Source organism: Scyliorhinus torazame, chromosome 11 (genome assembly GCF_047496885.1).
Source record: "Scyliorhinus torazame isolate Kashiwa2021f chromosome 11, sScyTor2.1, whole genome shotgun sequence".
NCBI classification, from domain to species: Eukaryota; Metazoa; Chordata; class Chondrichthyes; order Carcharhiniformes; family Scyliorhinidae; genus Scyliorhinus; species Scyliorhinus torazame.
In genome coordinates, this window is record NC_092717.1 from 186,426,381 (window position 1) to 186,449,409 (window position 23,029).

Sequence of the window (23,029 nt, forward strand, 5' to 3'; positions counted from 1 at the left end):
CCACGCAGTGAACGCAGCAGCAGCTTTCAAGCACTGGCAGACTTGTTTCGAGGCCTACCTCAGAACGGCCCCCGGCCGGGTCACAGAAGACCAAAAACTACAGGTCCTGCACTCGAGGTTAAGCACGGAGATTTTCTCCCTCATCGATGACGCAGAGGATTTCCAGACGGCGTTCGCAGCACTAAAAAGTCTCTATGTTCGCCCAGTAAACCAGATCTACGCTCGCTATCAACTCGCAACGAGACGGCAAAGTCCCGGAGAATCGATAGATGAATTCTACGCCGCGCTACTAATTTTGGGACGGGCCTGCAGCTGCCCGCCGGTGAACGCAAATGAACACACGGACATGTTAATGCGCGATGCTTTTGTGGCAGGTATGAACTCCTCCCAAATCCGCCAAAGACTTTTAGAAAAAGAGTTGCTAGGACTCTCAGAGGCACGGGCCCGAGCAGCCTCCCTAGACGGGGCCGCGCGAAACACCCGCGCCTACGGCCCCGACCACGCGGCAGCCCATTGGGCTCCGTACGCACCCGTCGCGACAAACCCCCCCCCCCCGGACACCCCACAGGCTTGCGCGGTTCAAACGCCAAGTCGCACCGGGGGAGCCCGCTGCTATTTCTGCGGCCAGGCAAAACACCCCCGGCAGCGCTGCCCGACCCGCGCAGCGATCTGTAAGAGCTGCGGGAAAAAGGGCCATTTCGCGGCTGTGTGCCGGTCCCGGGAGGTCGCCGCTGTCCCAGGAGAACAGGGAGCCCTGCACGCCGTTTACGCTCCCCAACCCCCCCCAGCGCCCCATGTACGACCCGCAGGTTAAACCACTCTGGGTCCCGACCACCGCTCTCCCCTGAGAACAGGGAGCCCTGCACGCCGTTTACGCTCCCCAACCCCCCCAGCGCCCCATGTACGACCTGCCGGCGCTACCACTTTGGGTCCCGGCCACCGCTGTCCCCAGAGAAGAGGGAGTCCTGCGTGTTCCTAACGCTCCCCAACCCCCCCAGCGCCCCATGTGCGACCCGCAGGCGCCGCCATTTTGGGTCCCGGCCACCACGAGGGGAGGAAGGGCGCCGCCATCTTGGACCACCCCAGACCTGTGCGACGCATGGGGGCGGCCATTTTGTCCACCCCGCCGCCATCTTGTGACCCCCCAGCCATGTGCGATGCATGGGGGCAGCCATCTTGTTCACCCCCGACGCCATCTTGGACGGCAACAACGGACCCCAGTGTCGACGGCTCCACAGGGTTCGAAGAAGACGCTCAACCATTACAACCACGTCTGGCTTCAATGACGCTGGACCAAGCACGGCCCCGGACACTCCAGACGACGACGACAACGGTGCTGATAAACGGGCACGAGACACCATGCCTGGCCGACTCCGGGAGCACGGAAAGCTTTATCCACCCCGACACGGTAAGACGCTGTTCTTTGACCATCCGTCCCAGCGCACAAAAGATTTCCCTAGCTGCAGGATCCCACTCCGTACAGATCAAAGGCTTCTGCATAGTTACCCTAACGGTGCAAGGGAGGGAGTTCAAAAACTACAGGCTCTACGTCCTTCCCCAACTCTGCGCCCCCACATTACTGGGATTAGACTTCCAGTGCAATCTACAGAGCCTAACCTTCAAATTCGGCGGCCCAATACCCCCACTCACTATCTGCGGCCTCGCAACCCTCAAGGTTCAACCCCCATCCTTGTTTGCAAACCTCACCCTGGATTGCAAACCCGTCGCCACTAGGAGCAGACGGTACAGCGCCCAGGACCGGACCTTCATTCGGTCCGAAGTCCAGCGGCTACTAAAGGAAGGCATAATCCAGGCCAGCAATAGTCCCTGGAGAGCACAGGTGGTAGTAGTAAAGACAGGGGAGAAGCAAAGGATGGTCATAGACTATAGCCAGACCATCAACAGGTACACACAACTAGACGCGTACCCTCTCCCCCGCATATCCGACATGGTCAATCGGATTGCCCAATATAAGGTCTTCTCCACCGTGGACCTCAAGTCCGCCTACCACCAGCTCCCCATCCGCCCAAGTGACCGCAAGTACACAGCCTTCGAGGCAGACGGGCGATTATGCCATTTCCTAAGGGTCCCATTTGGCGTCACAAACGGGGTCTCGGTCTTCCAACGAGAGATGGACCGAATGGTTGATCAACACGGGTTATGGGCCACCTTCCCGTATCTCGACAATGTAACCATCTGCGGCCACGATCAGCAGGACCACGACGCCAACCTCCAAAAATTCCTCCAGACCGCTAAAGCCTTGAACCTCACGTACAATGAGGACAAGTGCGTTGTTAGCACAAACCGGCTAGCCATCCTGGGCTACGTAGTGCGCAATGGGATAATAGGCCCCGACCCCGAACGTATGCGTGCCCTCATGGAATTTCCCCTCCCGCACTGCTCAAAAGCCCTAAAACGCTGCCTGGGGTTCTTTTCATACTACGCCCAGTGGGTCCCCCAGTACGCAGACAAGGCCCGCCCCCTAATACAGACCACGACCTTCCCTCTGTCGACAGAGGCTTGCCAGGCCTTCAGCCGCATCACAGCGGATATCGCAAAGGCCACGATGCGCGCCATCGACGAGTCCCTCCCCTTCCAGGTCGAGAGCGACGCCTCCGACGTCGCTCTAGCGGCCACCCTTAACCAAGCGGGCAGACCCGTGGCCTTTTCCTCCCGAACCCTCCACGCTTCAGAAATCCGCCACTCCTCAGTGGAAAAGGAAGCCCAAGCCATAGTGGAAGCGGTGCGACATTGGAGGCATTACCTGGCCGGCAGGAGATTCACTCTCCTCACGGACCAACGGTCGGTAGCCTTCATGTTCGATAATGCACAGCGGGGCAAAATCAAAAACGACAAGATCTTAAGGTGGAGGATCGAGCTCTCCACCTTCAACTACGAGATTTGTATCGTCCCGGAAAGCTGAACGAGCCGTCCGATGCCCTATCCCGCGGCACATGTGCCAACGCACAAATTAACCACCTCCAAACCCTCCACGAGGACCTCTGCCACCCGGGGGTCACTCGGTTCTACCACTTTATTAAGTCCTGCAACCTCCCATACTCTTTAGAGGAGGTCCGTACAGTCACAAGGAACTGTCACATCTGCGCAGAGTGCAAACCGCATTTTTTCAGGCCGGATGGTGCGCACCTGATTAAGGCTTCCCGCCCCTTTGAACGCCTTAGTCTGGATTTCAAAGGACCCCTCCCCTCCACCGACCGCAACATATACTTCCTTAATGTGGTGGACGAGTACTCCCGCTTCCCATTCGCCATCCCCTGCTCTGACATGACCGCGGCCACAGTCATTAAATCCCTGAACACCATATTCACACTGTTTGGTTGCCCCGCGTACGTCCACAGCGACAGGGGGTCCTCCTTCATGGGTGATGAGCTGCGCCAGTTCCTGCTCAGCAACGGTATAGCCTCGAGCAGGACGACCAGCTACAACCCCCGGGGGAACGGGCAAGTAGAGAGGGAGAACGGCACGGTCTGAAAGACCGTCCTACTGGCCCTACGGTCCAGGGACCTCCCAGTTTCACGGTGGCAGGAGGTCCTCCCGGACGCCCTCCACTCCATCCGGTCACTACTGTGTACTAGCACTAACCAAACGCCTCATGAGCGCCTCCTTGTCTTCCCCAGGAAGTCCTCCTCTGGAACATCGCTGCCGACCTGGCTGGCGGCCCCAGGACCCATCTTGCTCCGAAAACATGTGCGGGCGCACAAGTCGGACCCGTTGGTCGAAAGGGTTCACCTCCTTCACGCGAACCCGCAGTACGCTTACGTGGAGTACCCCGACGGCCGACAGGACACGGTCTCCCTGCGAGATCTGGCGCCCGCCGGCAACACACACACCCCCCCTTCCCAGGAGAATCGGTCCTCCTCCCAGGCCCGACCAGGAGTGAAGCCCAAGCTGAAACCGTAAGGCTCCCGGAGACGACAACACTGGAACAAGCACCACCACCACCACCGGGGCCGAGGCGATCGACACGGACGACCAGACCACCCGACCGACTCGTGGCGTCGATCTAACACTACAATATGTGGACTTTTAACGAGAACATTTTGTCTTTTTCTCCTGACGATTACTGTAAATAGTTCGAAACAAAAAAAAAACCTTGTACATACTGTAATAACATGCGAAAATTTTCCTCCCAGGACCAGCCTTGTAAACCCTTACCACCATGCGAAGCATCACCCCGCCGGGTTCATTTTTAACAAGGGGTGAATGTGGTAGTATGCATTAGGGGTCATGTGGGACTGTGAAGCCGTGATGTCATTGGCTGACAGATCCTGGGTCCTGGTGGCCGTTGACCTCTAGCTCCGCCCTGAAGGCGAGTATAAGTACCAGGAGTCCTCCCCCGCAGGCAGTCTACTACTGAACTGCGGGGGAACAGTCACGCTTAATAAAGCCTCATCGACTTCACTCTATTCGTCTCTCGGAGTCTTTGTGCACCACACTTCCGAAATTCGCCACTCCTCGGTCGAAAAGGAGACCCAGGCCATAGTAGAAGCTGTGCGACACTGGAGGCATTACCTGGCCGGCGGGAGATTCACTCTCCTCACGGACCAATGGTCGGTGGCCTTCATGTTCGATAATTCACAGCGGGGCAAGACTAAGAACGACAAGATCTTGCGGTGGAGGATAGAACTCTCCACCTACAATTACGAGATCTTGTACCGTCCCGGGAAGCTGAACGAGCCTCCTGATGCCCTGTCCCGCGGCACTTGTGCCACCGCACAAGTAGACCGCCTCAGAGCCCTCCACGAGGACCTCTGCCACCCGGGGGTCACTCATTTCTTTCATTTTGTTAAGACCCGAAACCTGCCCTACTCCATCGAGGAGGTCAGGACTGTCACCAGGGACTGCCGAATTTGCGCGGAGTGCAAACCGCAATTCTACCAGCCAGAGAGAGCGCATCTGATAAAGGCTTCCCGTCCCTTTGAATGCCTCAGCATGGCCCTCTCCCCTCCACCGACCGCAACACGTACTTCCTGAACGTCGTTGACGAATACTCCCGCTTCCCGTTCGCCATCCCCTGCCCGGACATGACCACGACCACCGTCATCAAGGCCCTCCAAAGTATTTTTACACTGTTCGGTTTCCCCGCATACATTCACAGCGATAGGGGGTCCTCCTTTATGAGTGACGAACTGAGTCAATTCCTGCTCAGCAAAGGCATCGCCTCCAGCAGGACGACCAGTTACAACCCCCGGGGAAACGGGCAGGTAGAGAGGGAGAACAGAACGGTCTGGAAGACCGTCCTGCTGGCCCTTCGGTCCAGGAACCTCCCAGTCTCCCACTGGCAAGAAGTCCTCCCAGTGGCCCTTCACTCCATTCGGTCGCTGCTCTGTACTACCACAAACCAGACACCTCACGAACGTCTCCTTGTTTTCCCCAGGAAGTCCTCCTCCGGGACCTCGCTCCCCACCTGGCTAGCGACACCCGGACCCGTCCTGCTGCGGAAACATGCGAGGGCGCACAAGTCGGACCCGTTGGTCGAGAGGGTCCACCTGCTGCATGCCAACCCCCAGTACGCCTACGTAGCGTTCCTCGACGGCCGCCAAGACACGGTCTCCCTTCAGGACCTGGCACCCGCCGGAGCCCCACGCGCACCCGCACCATTGCCCCCACCCCCACCCCTCCTGCAGCACCTGACCGGAGGGTCAGTACTGCCGCCGGAGCCCCTGCCCAGCGCCGAACAGGCACCGACGCCCCCTACAGGCGCCCCTCCCCCTGCCCACCTTTCGCCCCAACAGCACCGCCTAGGGGTGACGAAGCTACCTGGGAGGAAGACACCACGTTCCGGGAGCCACAACCGCCGGGGCCCCCACCAGGATCATCGCCGAAACTCAGACGCTCCAGTAGGACGACCAGGCCACCCCATCGCCTGATTGCTGCACTATGAACACTTCTTCTGTTACCCTCGACATCACGGTACCTCCATACCTGGTCCTACCATGCAAAAGGCGACAGTGAAGCTGGCCATCACCCCGCTGGGTTCTTTTTAACAGGGGGTGAATGTGGTAATACCAGGTATTGCAGTACCTGAGAGGTGAATGACCATTGGCTAGACCTAGGAGTCTACCATTGGCTAACGTACAGAGCCCTGCCCTGAGAGGCGGTGTATAAGAACCCATGCCATCCCAGCAGCCTTCACTTTCTGTATCGAAGCCGCTGGGTACAGTTCTAGCTGATTAAAGCTGATTAGATATGACTCCCCTTGTCTCGAGAGTTATTGATTGTGCATCACCAGGTCACAGATCAGACCCGACTTCCAAAAGCCTTTCTCCAGCGGCCCTGTGGTCTCTCTGTCCTCCCCCCCACACAACACTGGCCTCATAATTCCGGGTTTTAACCCTTAAATTGCCCAATACATAGATAATCCGATTTCCTAGAAATCCCCTATTGTAACTGACTACCCTTAGTTTTGCACGTAGAATTGCAATCAGAGAGGAGCGCTGCCTCAGGTAATGTGTAGTTAAGTTGTGCACAGAACTTGAGGTGGCACTTGATCAGTTAATCAGCAGAGAGAGGAGTGAGGGCACTCCCATCTCATAGGTCTGGGTTCTATTACAATTTAGTCCTTACGGAGGTGAAAGGGCAATGTGGTAACCATGCCGCCACCCGATAATTGGTTGGCCAATTAACATAATTGCTGGCCACACACGCTACAAACCTTTAAGCACAAATTTAATTTCACAAAACGGAAAGCTGGGTGTTTGTTCGGTCAGATGCCACAAGGTTTGTATTGGTTGGCAGCCATGCACACTGAAACACTATCTACCCATAAAAAAACAAAGCCAGTCACCGCCATCAAAGAGCTATTCAAGGCCAGTGATAATAATTAACCTCAGAAACCAATAGCTAACTTGTGGTTAAACAGCTTTCTGCTGTTGTGTCGCAGCAGTTTTGACTGGAGTTTTGCACAGGAGACCTCTGACAGGATGAGATCCTGGTTGACTGCACTTGTGTGCATCGGGGCTGTTGCCGTGGGGAAAGGATCCCCAGTTCAACGGACACCAACATCCACGGATGCTCTGTTAGCTGCCATCTACAAGTACAATGCGGGGTCTGGCCAGTTGAACCTCTTTAAACTCATGGCAACCTACTGCATTGCCATCAAGGTATAAAGACCGTTATTGAAGTGTTGAAATGAAGAAAGCAGGTTTGTAGTGGGCCTGCACAGGCTTTGCTTTGATTGCCTCAGAATCGGGTGGGGGAGGTGAGGTTGGCCAAGTGCAGTGTTAGGAACCAAACAGTGAAAAAGGCAGCAAGAGAAAACGATAATGGGGTCAATTTTCACTGCCAAAGCTGGCGTTAATGGATCAATAAAGGGCATAAAATGGGTGTCAGTAGTGGGTCCAGTTATCATCGGCGAAAGGAGCACAATTCGGAAAAGGGTTTACTTCTGGGTGCCCCAAAACCGCCGCATGTCACTTTTAACATGGGAATCAGGATCCCATGGTGTAACTAGACCAATGGATTGCCATGTTGAGTCAGAGTCAGTGCCATTCAGTTTTCAACCAGTTCTCATCTGCCAAAAGTAAGCATAGAATTGTTTCCATCGACCCCAGAGGCTCCGCTTCCGCCCCCCTCCCCCCACCCCATGCTCCCTCTCAGCAAATAACCTTTCTGATAGAATCCCAGGCATGCACTGTGACCACATGAACTGTGTCAAGCTGCCGATTGGGCAGGCTGTTTGACCTTGAGAGACATCATGTCTAAGTCTGATCCTGCACATGAACACTTAGTGATCAATTGCCTCCTCCCAGTTGAAGCATTCTTGATCTCCTCCCACACGGCTCCACCCTCCTCCCACTAAAGGATCGCAGTGTAGTCAGCACTGGGCTGTGGATTGGAGCCGGGACCACCATGTCTGTGTGACTCACTGGGACAATGGAAGCAATTTGATATGTACGCATTTAGAGCTACTTTTTGAGAGTTGCTAGTTTTCATTTGAATGATGTCTCATCACTTGTGCATTTGTTGTTAGTTATCGTATCAGTAATGAAGCCCAATGTATAAATTAGATTACTTTTATTATTGTTAAGTTTGAGGATGTAGGCATTGGGCATGATTATGGTTACATTGGGTAGGACAGAATTACATAAGCTGCAAAATTGATCTCGATAGCAACATTGGTGCCAGCATTACGTTACCCTATAGGCCTAAAATGGTGCTTTGCATGCTTTAGGGGATTCTAGGCATAGATTACGGTGCTCCTTGCTGGGATGGGGCAAGCACTGGATTATTGTGCATGCACATGATGATGCTATCATGATGTCAAATAGCAGTTCTAGCTGATTTGCCTCTTTTTTCAGTAACTCAGCCTGTGCAGAGTAATACTGTACAGAAGAGGCCCTTTGGCCCATCGAACATGACCACTATTGTGTGCAGTTCTGGAATCCACATTATAGGAGGGATGTGATTGCACTTGAAAAGGTGCAGAGGAGATTTACCAGGACGTTACCTGGGCTGGAGGGTTTTAGCATTGAAGAGAGATCGGATAGACTGGGATTGTTTCATTGGAGCAGAGGAGACTGAAAGGGGACATGATTGAGATGTATAAAATTATGAGGGACATGGAAAGAGTAGACAGGAAGAAATTTTGCCCTGGGGGAGGGATCAATTACCAGGGGGCATAGAGTTATGGTAAGAGGCAGAAGGTTTAGAGGGGATGTGAGGAAAAGCTTTTTCACTGAGAGAGTGGTGTGAGTCTGGAATTCACTGCCTGAAAGGGTAGTGGAGGCAGAGACCCTAATAACATCTAAGAAGTATTTAGCTGTGCACTTGCAATGCCAAGGCACACAAGGTTATGGGCGAAATGCTGTAAAATGGGATTAGAATAGTTAGGTGGTTGTTTTTGACCGGCGCAGACGTAATGTGCCACAGGGCCCTTTCAGAGTTATAGACCTCTATGACTCTATAACTGCATGGCTAGTGCTACTTGAAGGGTTAGCCACCAACTTGCAGATGAGGTACTTCTGCTTAGGCAAGGTTAGCGGCAGTACTGAGAATTATGTTTGAAGGTGCTTTGAGAGCTGCTGCACACTTTCAGGGAGGCAACAGGATTCAGTGACTCAATTTTGCAAGAGATCTGGGGACTGTGGTTGCAGTGTCTCTTGGTCTCAGCATGACCACCAAAATAGAGTAAAGGCCGCAGAGGGGGGAAGCTTTGCAAAGAGGGAGGAGGAGGAGGGGGTCTCCACAAAAAGGTTTCTCGAGAGCACTCCGACCTCCACTTGACCCAGGGGTTATTCCTGAGATGACGCAGTTTAACCAAAGATATGATCAACAAAAAACTTCTTCAGCTCAACTGGGAGTCTCGCACCAGGGTCAGGAGGTACTCTCTGTCAGGGCCGATGCGACCACTGCCAAACTATGTGGTCACCTCGAGTGGCCAATTGTGGGGGCAGCAAAAACCTGAATTTCTTTTTTTTAAATGTATTTTATTACAAACATGTATCAAAACAGGTTACAGCAAATAAACACCCTGGGAAACATACTTCCCAGCAATCAACTATACAAGTCTGTACAGATTTCTTCCCTCCCATGACATCGGCCTTCCTCCTCTCCATCAGCTCCGGCTTCTCTGAAACCCCAAATATCGCCACCAAAGAGTCCGGGTCCCTCCACTATCCTGGCTAAAACAGTGAACACTCCCGCCCAGGACCTTCCCAATTTTTCGCAACTCCAAAACATGTGTGCGTGATTCGCTGGCCACTGCTCACACCTCTCACACTCATCTGCTACCCCTGAAAGAACCCACGCATTCTCGCCCGAGTCATAAGCACCCTGTGCACCACCTTAAACTGTATAAGGCTCATCCTTGCACATGAGGAGGTCCCGTTTACCCTTCGCAGTGCCTCACTCCATACTCCCCAATTGATCTCCCTTCCCAACTCCGCTTCCCATTTTTCCTTGATTTTCACCACCCGCTTGCTTCCCTGCTCCACTAGCCGCTTGTATATATCCCCAATTCTTCCCTCCCCTTCCACATCCGGAAGCAGCAGTCGCTCCAGCAGGGTGTATCTGGGCAATCTAAGGTACCTCCTCCAGACCTTTTGCGCAAAGTCACTAACCTGCAGATATCTGAACTCACTCCCCCTCAGCAGCTCTATCCTCTTCCTTAGCTCCTCCAGACTGCCGAACCCTTCCTCCAAATACAGATCCCTCACCTTGACCAACCCCACTCCCTTCCACCTCCTGTATACACTATCCATCCCCCCTGGCTCGAACCCACAGCGGTGTTAGCACCGACATCCCTTCCACCCTCAAATTCCTGCTCAACTGATTCCATATCTTCACCGTGGCCTTTACCACTGGGCTCCCTGGATACCTACTCAGAGCCATTGGCAACGTTACCGTCAACTTAGCTCTCAAACTCCTCCTCCATCATAACCCACTCTACCCCTTCTCCTTCCCACCACTGCCGCACCTTGTCCACATTCACCGCCCAATAATAATGAAGCAAGTACGGCACGCCAAACCCCGCCCGCTCCCTCTGCCTCTGTAGCAGGTCCTCCCCACCCTCGAAACCTTCCCCGCCCACACAAAGTCGGAAATGATCGTGTCCACTTTCTGAAAAAAGGCCTTTGGTATAAAGAGCCGTAGAGCCAGAAAAATAAACAAGAACCTTGGCAGAATATTCATTTTCACCACTTGGACCCTCCCCGCCAAAGTTAAGTCCAGTATATCCCACCTCTTAAGATCCTCCCTGGCCTCCTCCACCAGCTTCGTTAAGTTCCATTTATGGAATCCCGTCCATTCCCTCGCTACCTGAATCCCCAAATACCTAAACCTAATCTTGCTGCCGTAAATGGCATCCCCCCTAAATTAACCCGTTTTCCCAGCTCATTCACCATGAACATCTCGCTTTTCCCTACATTCAGTTTGTATCCCGGGAACCCTCCAAATCTCCCCAGCTGGCCCATAATCCTTCCCAATTTCTCAAACGGATCTGAAACATGCAGCAAGAGGTCATCAAGCAAGTACCGCCAGCATTTCTTTTTTTATAATGGGAACTGAAAGTGATGGATTTGTATTGAAGAGCAAATAGCAGATGACTCATACTGAAGGGAAGCGATTGTGTCTAGTGCTCCAGCTGTGTTTTGGTTTTAGAAATAACGCTAGCATTTTATGCTGATCACTGAATAGAAAATAACACAGGAAATTTGATTCAAACTATTATCGCTGCTATGCTTTATTGATGGACAATTGGTCTATATAGTTTATATGAAATACCTCGGCGGGAATTCTCCACCACCCGCCGCCGGTTGCAGAGTTCTCGATGTGGCGGAGAATTGGATTGGATTGGATTGGATTGGATTTGTTTATTGTCACGTGTACCGAGGTACAGTGAAAAGTATTTTTCTGCGAGCAGCTCAACAGATCATTAAGTACATGAGAAGAAAAGGGAATAAAAGAAAATACATAATAGGGCAACACAACATAGACAATGTAACTACAAAAGCACTGGCATCGGATGAAGCATACAGGGTGTAGTGTTAATGAAATCAGTCCATAAGAGGATCATTTAGGAGTCTGGTGACAGTGGGGAAGAAGTTGTTTTTGAGTCTGTTCGTGCGTGTTCTCAGACTTCTGTATCTCTTGCCCGATGGAAGAAGTTGGAAGAGTGAGTAAGCCGGGTGGGAGGGATCTTTGATTATACTGCCCGCATTCCCCAGGCAGCGGGAGGTGTAGGTGGAGTCAATGGATGGGAGGCAGGTTCGTGTTATGGACTGGGCGGTGTTCACGACGCTCTGAAGTTTCTTGCGGTCCTGGGCCGAGCAGTTGTCATACCAGGCTGTGATGCAGCCTGATAGGATGCTTTCTATGGAACATCTGTAAAAGTTAGTAAGAGTCAATGTGGACATGCCGAATTTCCTTAGTTTCCTGAGGAAGTATAGGCGCTGTTGTGCTTTCTTGGTGGTAGCGTCGACTTGGGTGGACCAGGACAGATTTTTGGAGATGTGCACCCCTAGGAATTTGAAACTGCTAACCATCTCCACCTCGGCCCCGTTGATGCTGACAGGGGTGTGTACAGTACTTTGCTTCCTGAAGTCAATTACCAGCTCTTTAGTTTTGCTGGTATTGAGGGAGAGATTGTTGTCGCTACACCACTCCACTAGGTTCTCTATCTCCCTCCTGTATTCGGACTCATCGTTATTCGAGATCCGGCCCACTATGGTCGTATCGTCAGCAAACTTGTAGATGGAGTTGGAACCAGGTTTTGCCACACAGTCATGTGTGTACAGGGAGTAGAGTAGGGGGCTAAGTACGCAGCCTTGCGGGGCGCCAGTGTTGAGGACTTTTGTGGAGGAGGTGTTGTTGTTCATTCTTACTGATTGTGGTCTGTTGGTCAGAAAATCGAGGATCCAGTTGCAGAGTGGGGAGCCAAGTCCTAGGTTTTGGAGCTTTGATATGAGCTTGGCTGGGATTATGGTGTTGAAGGCGGAGCTGTAGTCAATAAATAGGAGTCTAATGTCGGAGTCCTTGTTTTCGAGATGCTCTAGGGATGAGTGTAGGGCCAAGGAAATGGTGTCTGATGTGGACCGGTTGCAGCGGTATGCGAATTGCAGTGGATCAAGGCATTCTGGGAGTATGGAGGTGATGCGCTTCATGATCAACCTCTCGAAGCACTTAATTACGACTGAAGTCAGGGCCACTGCTCGCGTCAGGCAGAAAATGGGCACTTATTCTCCTGCGATGCTCCGGCCCCCACCGGTGGTGGCATTGAGGCTCGAACCTTGTACCGATGGAAGGGTGCAGATGGCTCATTTGAATCCATTTTCGTCCTATTAATGTGCTGGACACCGGATTTTCCATGCCTCCATGATATTCAGGCCCTCTCGACTAAGATTCACGCAGGCGTGGATGGATGCAAGTACTTTCTAACATAGCCCTGATGCGGTTAATCTCGTGGTAGTCTGAGGGGTTAAGTATTTAACATCGGTCCCCGCAAAACCCATCAGAGGGCCCCATCCCCACAATACAAATCCTGCCGACCCTGTCCACCAGACCCTCTCACCAGAGACCCCATCACACCCTGCCCCAGAGATCTACATCAGACACCCCCCATCAGACGCCCCACCAGTGACGTCCATTAGAAGCCCCACCAGAGAACCCAACCAGCCAGCCTCATCAGTTACCCCACCTGAGACAAACACCTGACCTCATTTAGAGACCCCTATGAGACTCCCTTCAGAGATTCCCATCAGAAAAACACATCAGGCTCCCATATCAGAGATCCCCCATCAGAGACCCCCCCCATGTCAGAGGCTGCCCCTTCAGTCACCTCTGCCTGGAAGCTAAAGAGCAGTCCCGACAGAAACAGTGAAGAATTGCTACTTTTTCACTTATCTGTCCCTTAAACCTGTTGCCTCAGACAGAAGTGTAGAAAGCAGCAGCTGTTACTCCATAGAAAGCCCAAACCATATCACAAGACTTTAAACTGTCTCAGATCCATTGATGTGCAAGGCTCCTATTCACTTTCAAAGAGAAATAGCTTTTAGTAGGCTGTAATTGACAGGGCATAACTTCCAGGCAGCCAGGTGCTTGGATTGTTTATTTTAATTTCCCTACACACTTGAATGCATCTCAAGTACCCAGCTTTGAACCTAACCATAAACGTCTTTGAGTTAAGAGCTTTCACTTCCTCTTTTTCTCAGCAGACAGCACTAAACAGTGGTTAGCACTGTTACTTCACAGCACCAAGGTCCGAGGTTTGATTCCCGGCTTGGGTCACTGTATAGAATCATAGAATTTACAGTGCAGAAGGAGGCTATTTGGCCCATCGAGTCTGCACCAGCTCTTGGAAAGTGCACCCTACCCAGGTCCACACCTCCACCCTATCCCCGTAACGCAGTAACCCCATTCAACACTAAGGGCAATTTTGGACACTAAGGGCAATTTAAAATAGCCAATCCAAATAACCTGCACATCTTTGGACTGTGGGAGGAAACCAGAGCACCCGGAGGAAACCCATGCACACACGGGAAGAACGTGCAGACTCCGCACAGACAGTGACCCAAGCCGGGAATCGAACCTGGGACCCTGGAACTGTGAAGCAATTGTGCTAACCACTATGGTACCGTGCTGCCTGTTCTGCCAAGTCTGCATGTTCTCCCTGTGTCTTTGTGGGTTTCCTCCAGGTGCTCCAGTTTCCCCCCACAAGTCCCGAAATTCATGCTGTTAAGTAATTTGGGCATTCTGAATTCTCCCTCTGCATACCTGAACAGGTGCCGGAATGTGGCGACCAGGGGCTTTTCACAGTAACTTCATTGCAGTATTAATGCAAGCCTACTTGTGACAATAATGACTATTATTATTATTTATTTAAGTAGCTTTTAATGTGGTTAGTTGCTGTCAATCATAGCTAAATGTTTATAATGTCCCTGATATGGGGGATCTCTGATATGGGGGGTCTCTGATGGAGGGTTCTCTGATATGAAAGGATCTCTGATGGGATGGTCTCTGACGGGGGTCTCTGACAGGGGTCTCTGGTGGGCGGTCTCTGGTGGGGGGTTTCTGGTGGAGGCGTCTGATGGGGATCTCTAGCGGGGGTCTCTAATGGGAGACTGGTGGGGGGTTGGTTGTGGGGGATCAGGTCACTCTCATGAGTGTGCACTGTGGGAGGGGGGGTGACACAGTAATTTCCATGGTGATGGTGGTGGTGGGTGGGGGGAGTAGGATGCCCCTACTTGTCAGCAGGTGGAGGGCAGGATCGGCATTGCAGGGGGGAGCGGCCAACCATGGGACCTTGCTAACACTGCGCCACTGTGCAGCCTTTAATCCTATTTGTTCTATGTACGATTGACTATTGTAACTGAATGGTGTGCATGTTTTATGCACCTTTTAAAATGAGTTGTGGGTCACCATACATGGTCATTGTGATAATGTAGGAGCGCGCCAACCATCTCTCGGACCCTGGTTGAATCCGACATGTTCAGACGCATCTTCTCCTTGCCAAGTAGAAGGACGGACATCTCAGTATACCACTGTCCTCAGGTGCATAATCCTTGTGAAAGTTGAGGCATCTTTTAGTTACTATCCATTGACCAGAAGTTAATGGAATACCGATTGCATTCATTTTTATGGAACTCTGAGTATTAAACTATCCTAAATTGGCTTTTTAAGTGTATCCCTTGTTAAACTGAACCGAGCGTTTATGTTTTACTTCTGTTCCAAAACGTAGGGGGCGATTCTCCAATATGGAGCCCAAGTGTTCGCGCCGTCGTGAACACCGTTGCGTTTCACAATGGCGCGAACCGGGCCAGGGTCCGACCGATTCTGGCCCCCACAGGGGGCCAGCATGGCGCTGGAGCAGTTCATGCCGCTCCAGCCTCCTTTCGCGGCACCAAATGGGCGCCGCGCCAACCTGCGCATGCACGGGGGACTTCTTCAGCGCCGGCCACGACTCAACATGGCGTCGGTGGGGCCGGATGGACCAGAAAGTATGCCCGGGGGGGGGGGAGAGGCCAGCCCGCCGATCGGTGGGCCCTGATCGCGGGCCAGACCCCATCAGAGGCCTCCCCCGGTGAAGGAGCACCCCCCCACAGGCCGCCCCCGACCGTTCACGCAGAGTTCATAAGAACATAAGAACTAGGAGCAGGAGTAGGCCATCTGGCCCCTCGGGCCTGCTCCGCCATTCAATGAGATCATGGCTGATCTTTTGTGGACTCAGCTCCACTTTCCGGCCCGAACACCATAACCCTTAATACCTTTATTCTTCAAAAAACTATCTATCTTTATCTTAAAAACATTTAATGAAGGAGCCTCTACTGCTTCACTGGGCAAGAAATTCCATAGATTCACAACCCTTTGGGTGAAGAAGTTCCTCCTAAACTCAGTCCTAAATCTACTTCCCCTTATTTTGAGGCTATGCCCCCTAGTTCTGCTTTCATCCGCCAGTGGAAACAACCTGCCCACATCTATCCTATCTATTCCCTTCATAATCTTATATGTTTCTATAAGATCCCCCCTCATCCTTCTAAAATCCAACGAGTACAGTCCCAGTCTACTCAACCTCTCCTCGTAATCCAACCCCTTCAGCTCTGGGATTAACCTAGTGAATCTCCTCTGCTCACCCTCCAGTGCCAGTACGTCCTTTCTCAAATAAGGAGACCAAAACTGAACACAATACTCCTGGTGTGGCCTCACTAACACCTTATACAATTGCAGCATAACCTCCCTAGTCTTAAACTCCATCCCTCTAGCAATGAAGGACAAAATTCCATTTGCCTTCTTAATCACCTGTTGCACCTGTAAACCAACTTTTTGCGACTCATGCACTAGCACACCCAGGTCTCTCTGCACAGCAGCATGTTTTAATATTTTATCATTTAAATAATAATCCCTTTTGCTGTTATTCCTACCAAAATGGATAACCTCACATTTGTCAACATTGGATTCCATCTGCCAGACCCTAGCCCATTTACTTAGCCTATCCAAATCCCTCTGCAGACTTCCAGTATCCTCTGCACCTTTTGCTTTACCACTTATCTTAGTGTCGTCTGCAAACTTGGACACATTGCCCTTGGTCCCCAACTCCAAATCATCTATGTAAATTGTGAACAGTTGTGGGGCCAACACTGATCCCTGAGGGACACCACTAGCTACTGATTGCCAACCAGAGAAACACCCATTAATCCCCAGTCTTTGCTTTCTATTAATTAGCCAATCCTCTATCCATGCTACTACTTTCCCCTTAATGCCATGCATCTTTATCTTATGCAGCAATCTTTTGTGTGGCACCTTGTCAAAGGCTTTCTGAAAATCCAGATACACCACATCCATTGGCTCCCCGTTATCTACCGCACTGTTAATGTCCTCAAAAAATTCCACTAAATTAGTTAGGCATGACCTGCCCTTTATGAACTTATGCTGCGTCTGCCCAATGGCACAATTTCCATCCAGATGCCTCGCTATTTCTTCCTTGATGATAGATTCCAGCATCTTCCCTACTACCGAAGTTAAGCTCACTGGCCTATAATTACCCGCTTTCTGCCTACCTCCTTTTTTAAACAGTGGTGTCACGTTTGCTAATTTCCAATCCGCCGGGACCACCCCAGAGTCTAGTGAATTTTGGTAAATTATCACTAGTGCATTTGCAATTTCCCTAGCCATCTCTTTTAGCACTCTGGGATGCATTCCATCAGGTCCAGGAGACTTGTCTACCTTTAGCCCCATTAGCTTGCCCATCACTACCTCCTTGGTCATAACAATCCTCTCAAGGTCCTCACCTGTCATAGCCTCATTTCCATCAGTCACTGGCATGTTATTTGTGTCTTCCACTGTGAAGACCGATCCAAAAAACCTGTTCAGTTCCTCAGCCATTTCCTCATCTCCCATTATTAAATCTCCCTTCTCATCCTCTAAAGGACCAATATTTACCTTAGCCACTCTTTTTTGTTTTATGTATTTGTAGAAACTTTTACGATCTGTTTTTATATTCTGAGCAAGTTTACTCTCATAATCTATTTTACTCTTCTTTATAGCTTTTTTAATAGCTTTCTGTTGCCCCCTAAAGATTTCCCAGTCCTCTAGTCTCCCACTGATCTTTGCTACTTTGTATGTTTTTTCCTTCAATTTGATACGCTCCCTTATTTCCTTAGATATCCACGGTCGATTTTCCCTCTTTTTACCGTCCTTCCTTTTTGTTGGTCTAAACCTTTGCTGAGCACTGTGAAAAATCACTTGGAAGTTTCTCCACTGTTCCTCAACTGTTTCACCATAAAGTCCTTGCTCCCAGTCTACCTTAGCTAGTTCTTCTCTCATCCCATTGTAATCTCCTTTGTTTAAGCACAAAACACTAGTGCTTGATTTTACCTTCTCGCCCTCCATCTGTATTTTAAATTCCACCATATTGTGATCGCTCCTTCCGAGAGGATCCCTAACTATGAGATCCTGAATCAATCCTGCCTCATTGCACAGGACCAGATCTAGGACCGCTTGTTCCCTCGTAGGTTGCATTACATACTGTTCTAGGAAACTATCGCGGATACATTCTATGAACTCCTCCTCAAGGCTGCCTTGACCAACCTGGTTAAACCAATCGACATGTAGATTAAAATCCCCCATGATAACTGCTGTACCATTTCGACATGCATCAGTTATTTCTTTGTTTATTGCCTGCCCCACCATAATGTTATTATTTGGTGGATTATAGATTACTCCTATCAGTGACTTTTTCGCCTTACTATTCCTGATTTCCACCCAAGTGGATTCAACCTTATCCTCCATAGCACCAATGTCATCCCTTACTGTTGCCCGGATGTCATCCTTAAATAACAGAGCTACACCACCTCCCTTACCATCCACTCTGTCCTTCTGAATAGTTTGATACCCTTGGATATTTAACTCCCAGTCGTGACCATCCTTTAACCATGTTTCATTAATGGCCACTAAATCATAGCCATTCACGATGATTTGCGCCCTCAACTCATTTACCTTATTCTGAATACTACGAGCATTCAGGTAAAGTACACTTATGTTGGCTTTTTTACCTCTGTTCGGTGCGGTGAATCGGCAGCCCCGCCAATTCCAGCGGTCCGTGGCCGGCGCCACGCCAAAACCGCCGGCGCAAATGCCGCCGATTCTCCGCACCTTGGAGAATCGCGCGCCGGCGTCGGGGCGTTGTGGCACGGTTGCGGCGATTCTCCGACCTGGCGCGGGGCTCAGAGAATCGCTCCCCCCCAGTATAGGAGAGTTGTAACAAATTAGCACAATAAAAGCAAAGCTATTGCATTTAGTAGCACACACAGAAATGAAATATGAATATTTTAAATGAAATTTTTGTTAAGAATACAACTGAACTGCAATAGTTCTAGTTTCACAATTATAATGTGGCTTTACCACGGGGTGTGATATATCACAAGGATGAGAGGGTAACTCTTTTGTTTTTGTATTCTATGTTGGAAGCTTCCAGAACAGATGATCAATCTTGTGAGTCATGTGACCTGTAGCCACCATCTTTTTCAGCAAAACCCCAATTTAAAATAATGAAAAAAAGAATGAAGTTTTGATGTGCACAGTTTTGATGTCTTTTTATGTCTTATTGGCACGACACTATATTTAAAGTTGCAAAACTGTCAGTATAGATTCATTTGCTGGATGAAGATGCAGTGTAACATTTTCCTTTATGGACATTCTAGTTTCAAGATTATCGCAATTACTGCACCAACAGCAGTCAGGCAGAAGTACTTTGAAATTTGCAAATATTTTGGGGTTATTTTTTTTAAACATGATTTGTACCAACATAATTATTGATGTCCCATTTCGATCTTTTGTTCCCATATGGTCACAAAGGGGGCTCTGGGAATCCAGGCACAATGTCCACTTTGTGAGGTTAAGATATAAATATAAAAAGGAGAAACAACCTAGAGAGAGGCAGAATTGTTTGTGTTTAAAACCGTAAAATAAAAAGCATTGAATTATAATTAGGAATTCACCACAGTCGACAAAATTGATTTTTAGGGTTGTGCAAATATTTTGAAATGACAGTACATGGCCAGATAACGTTCTGCCTGATGAGGCTGCAGAAAAGAAAAATCAAAGTGCCTTAGAATTTGTCAAAATGTCAGGCTCAGAGAGAAAACTGGAGTGTAATTCTGCAGTTCCACAGATCAGTTTTCTCACGGAATCTTGAGCCTCTTTGCCAAAGAGAAAATGAGTGGGCGTGGTTTTTGCCACCACTCTGGTGGGACGGGGCCTCATAGAGCCGGGAACTGGCTCCAAAGTAATTGGGGCACCATCTTTAAAGTAGCCTAATGGCCCCTAGCCCCCGGGTTATCCCTCCACCCCGACAATCCTTAATGGCATCCCTCCACCCACCCAATATCTGCACTCCCCCTACTCACTAGTCATCCACGCACTGCCGCTCAGTGTCCACTACACTACACCACCAACCACACTTCAACACATTCCCCCCTTCAGTGTCCACTCTCACTCCCCACCACACACCAATGCACCTCCTCATGGGGTTCCCTAGAGCGTCCACACGTCACACTGCCCCCTGGCATAGGTTGGCACTGCCAACTTGGTGCTGCCAACCTGTGCCATGGGACAATGTCCCTCTACCCCTCCCGCCCTCACGGGGGCTGTATTTACCTATGCATCCTCAGAGGAATCCCCTCAACTGCCTCACGCCAGGCCAAACCTGTTGTGAACGTCATATTGGTGCAGAATGAATTTTTAGAGAGGGGGGGTAATTTGGCGGGGCGGGGGAGGGCATGAATATTTTTTAAATGAATTGAAATATATGAATACACCCTTTGTGGATGTGAATCCCCTGATGTCACAGGTGAGCGGCGAGGAAAATCAGGATACGGTATATCTCCAGCGGGAATCATGTTCCTGATTCTCGTGATATTTTCTGCCCACGCCACTGATCCTGCGGACAGAGAGTGCGGGCTTACGATCACTGCCATAGAGTTTTTACAGTGAAGAAAGAGACCTTTCGGACCATCAGGTCTGCCGTGCCCATTGAGCACCTATTTATCCTAATCCCATTTTCCAGCATTTGGTCCGTAGCCTTGTGCTCATCCAATGCTCCTTCAATGTCGGGAGGGTTCCTGCCTCCACTACCATTTCAGGCAGTGAGTTCCAGATTCCCACCACCCTCTGGGCTACTTTCAGATATTTGAGATGTAATAACCATTTGAAATGAAAATCGCTTATTGTCACAAGTAGGCTTCAAATTAAGTTACCGCGAAAAGCCCCTATATGCCACAGTCTGTCGCCTGTTCGGGGAGGCTGGTACGGGAATTGAACCCGCGCTACTGGCCTGCTTTGGTCTGCTTTTAAAGCCAGCTATTAAGCCCTGTGCTAAACCAGCCCCTTGTATGTTTAACAGCAATGATTGGGACACCTTGGAAGATCAATGTGCTGAGCAAGAGGATTTCTTTAGCTCTGCAAAGGAGAAATTGATGATGCACAGAAATTATTGCTGGAGAAATTCGAGTTACATCTCAAAACAAAACGGTTTAAACGACCAGATATTTTCTTATAATTTCAGCTATAATTTAACCTGTTCAGTGATAATGCAGGTGTTTGTCAATTGTATATTTGAACTTCCCACATGTATTATAAAGATTATGAATCTCACTGTCGTGTTGGGTGTTCCGAGATACAAACGAACCAACACGGTTGTAGATGGTACAACTCTGTTTTATTATTCTGGATAATAACAACTGTTACCTCCTGGCTGTGGTTCGTACTTCACCAGTTAACCTGTGGACCCAACCCTAGCACTATCTTAGAAAGGCACTCAGCACATGGTGTATGTCTGAGTGGCACGCTGTGAGTTCTGTGCTCTGAGCTATCTCCTGGTGGAATTAACGGGAACTGTGGTGTTGCCTGTTTTATAGTGCGTGTGCTCTCACTGATGATTGGCTGTGATGTTGCGTGTGTGTTGATTGGTCCGTCGGTCTGTCCATCAGTGTGTGTGTGATTGCACCATGATATGTTAATATGGATATCATGACATCCCCCCTTTTCACAAGAATATGTGCCTATATGGTAATAAATATTGGTGTGTACTGAGTGCAGCTGAATATGTGTGTGCAATATTTACAACATGTACATGAGGCTAAACTATATACAGAGGAAGATGTCAGGTGCAACATAGCAACGAGATTGTACCACAAACAAAACAAGTGCAATCATCAAATATCGAAAGAGAACTCCTGGAACGACAAAAAGAGAAACACATTAACATTGTTGCACAACAATTCAGTGAGTCCAATGTGCAAACAGGCTCATAAGTCCAGCCTAGTAGGTGGGTGACGAATTCGGGTTGACCGCCTCAAGGGTGGATCAGGATCCACCGGCTGAGGAATGGGCCTGGCCACAGGCAATAGAGGAATAGGCAGAGTGGCAGGAAGCTCCACGAAGTCGACATCAGGGACAACAGGAGGGCGTGGCACCGGTGCATGATCATGTAGCGAGCGTGGAAGCAGCCAAAGGGCCCGCCGATTACGCCGGCGAATAGAGCCATCAGGCATGCGAACCAGGAACGAGTGGGGAGCCACGCGGCGAAGAACCTCGGCAGTTGCCGACCAGCCACCCTCTGGTAGGTGTATGCAGACGTTGTCTCCAGGCGCCAGGGCAGGAAGATCAGTTGCCCTAGTGTCATGTGCCACCTTCTGCTGAGCACGCTGCTGTCGCATCCTTTGCAGTACTGGAGCATAGTCGGGTTTAGGAACATGAATGGACGGCACAGTGGTCCTGAGGGCGCGATCCATCAACAGCTGGGCTGGTGAGAGGCCTGTGGACAGTGGGGCCGAGCGATAGGCCAGCAGAGTTAAACAGAAATCCGATCCGGCATCAGCAGCCTTTCAGAGGAGCCGCTTCACGATATGGACGCACTTTTCCGCCTTTGACTGGGGATGCAGTATCTTGAGTAGTGTCGAAGAACGCCAATACCGGGGCGGTGGTGAGCTTGATCTTGAGCTCCTCCCACTCCTTCTGGTGTGCGGGCAGCCCCTGGAACTCCGTAGTCTTCTTCACCAGGTGGCGAAGAGCCGTTGTGTGGGAGGCAAGGTTGGGAATAAACTTCCCCAGGAAGTTGACCATCCTGAGAAAGCGTAGCACTGCCTTCTTGTCTGCCAGCTGCGGCATGGCTGCGATAGCTGCCACTTTGTCTGCATCCGGATGCACCCCTGACCGGGATATGTGGTCCCCCAGAAACTTTAGCTCAGTTTGGCCAAAAGAACACTTGGCTCGGTTGAGGCGCAGGCCGTGTTCTCGTATCCGAGCAAAGACGTGCTGGAGACGACTGATGTGCTCCTGTGGTGAGGTGGACCAGATGATGACGTCGTCAACATAGACGCGCACCCCTTCGATGACCTCCATCATCTGTTCCATGATTCGATGAAACACCTCGGATGCCGAGATGATGCCAAACGGCATCCACTGTAGCAGAACCTGCCAAAGGGAGTGTTGAAAGTGCACAGCTTCCTGCTGGACTGATCCAGCTGAATCTGCCAAAAATGCTTTGAGGCATCAAGCTTGGTAAAAATGTTAGCCC

The 23,029-nt window shown here is 50.4% G+C and overlaps 1 protein-coding gene across 2 annotated transcripts in view; it reads left to right on the top strand.

Annotated features, from left to right (window-relative positions):
• Positions 1–6,887: 6,887 nt before the first annotated feature.
• LOC140385718 (cathelicidin-related peptide Oh-Cath-like) overlaps positions 6,888–23,029 on the top strand; it is a 54,727-nt gene continuing 38,585 nt past the window's right edge. Inside the window, exon 1 of one of the 2 annotated variants that reach the window (XM_072468170.1) lies at positions 6,888–7,124. In XM_072468170.1, coding sequence (XP_072324271.1) covers positions 6,945–7,124 — 180 coding nt within the window. In that variant the 5' untranslated portion in view covers positions 6,888–6,944. The remainder of the gene's footprint in view (positions 7,125–23,029) is intronic. The other variant, XM_072468169.1, reaches the window with a different exon arrangement.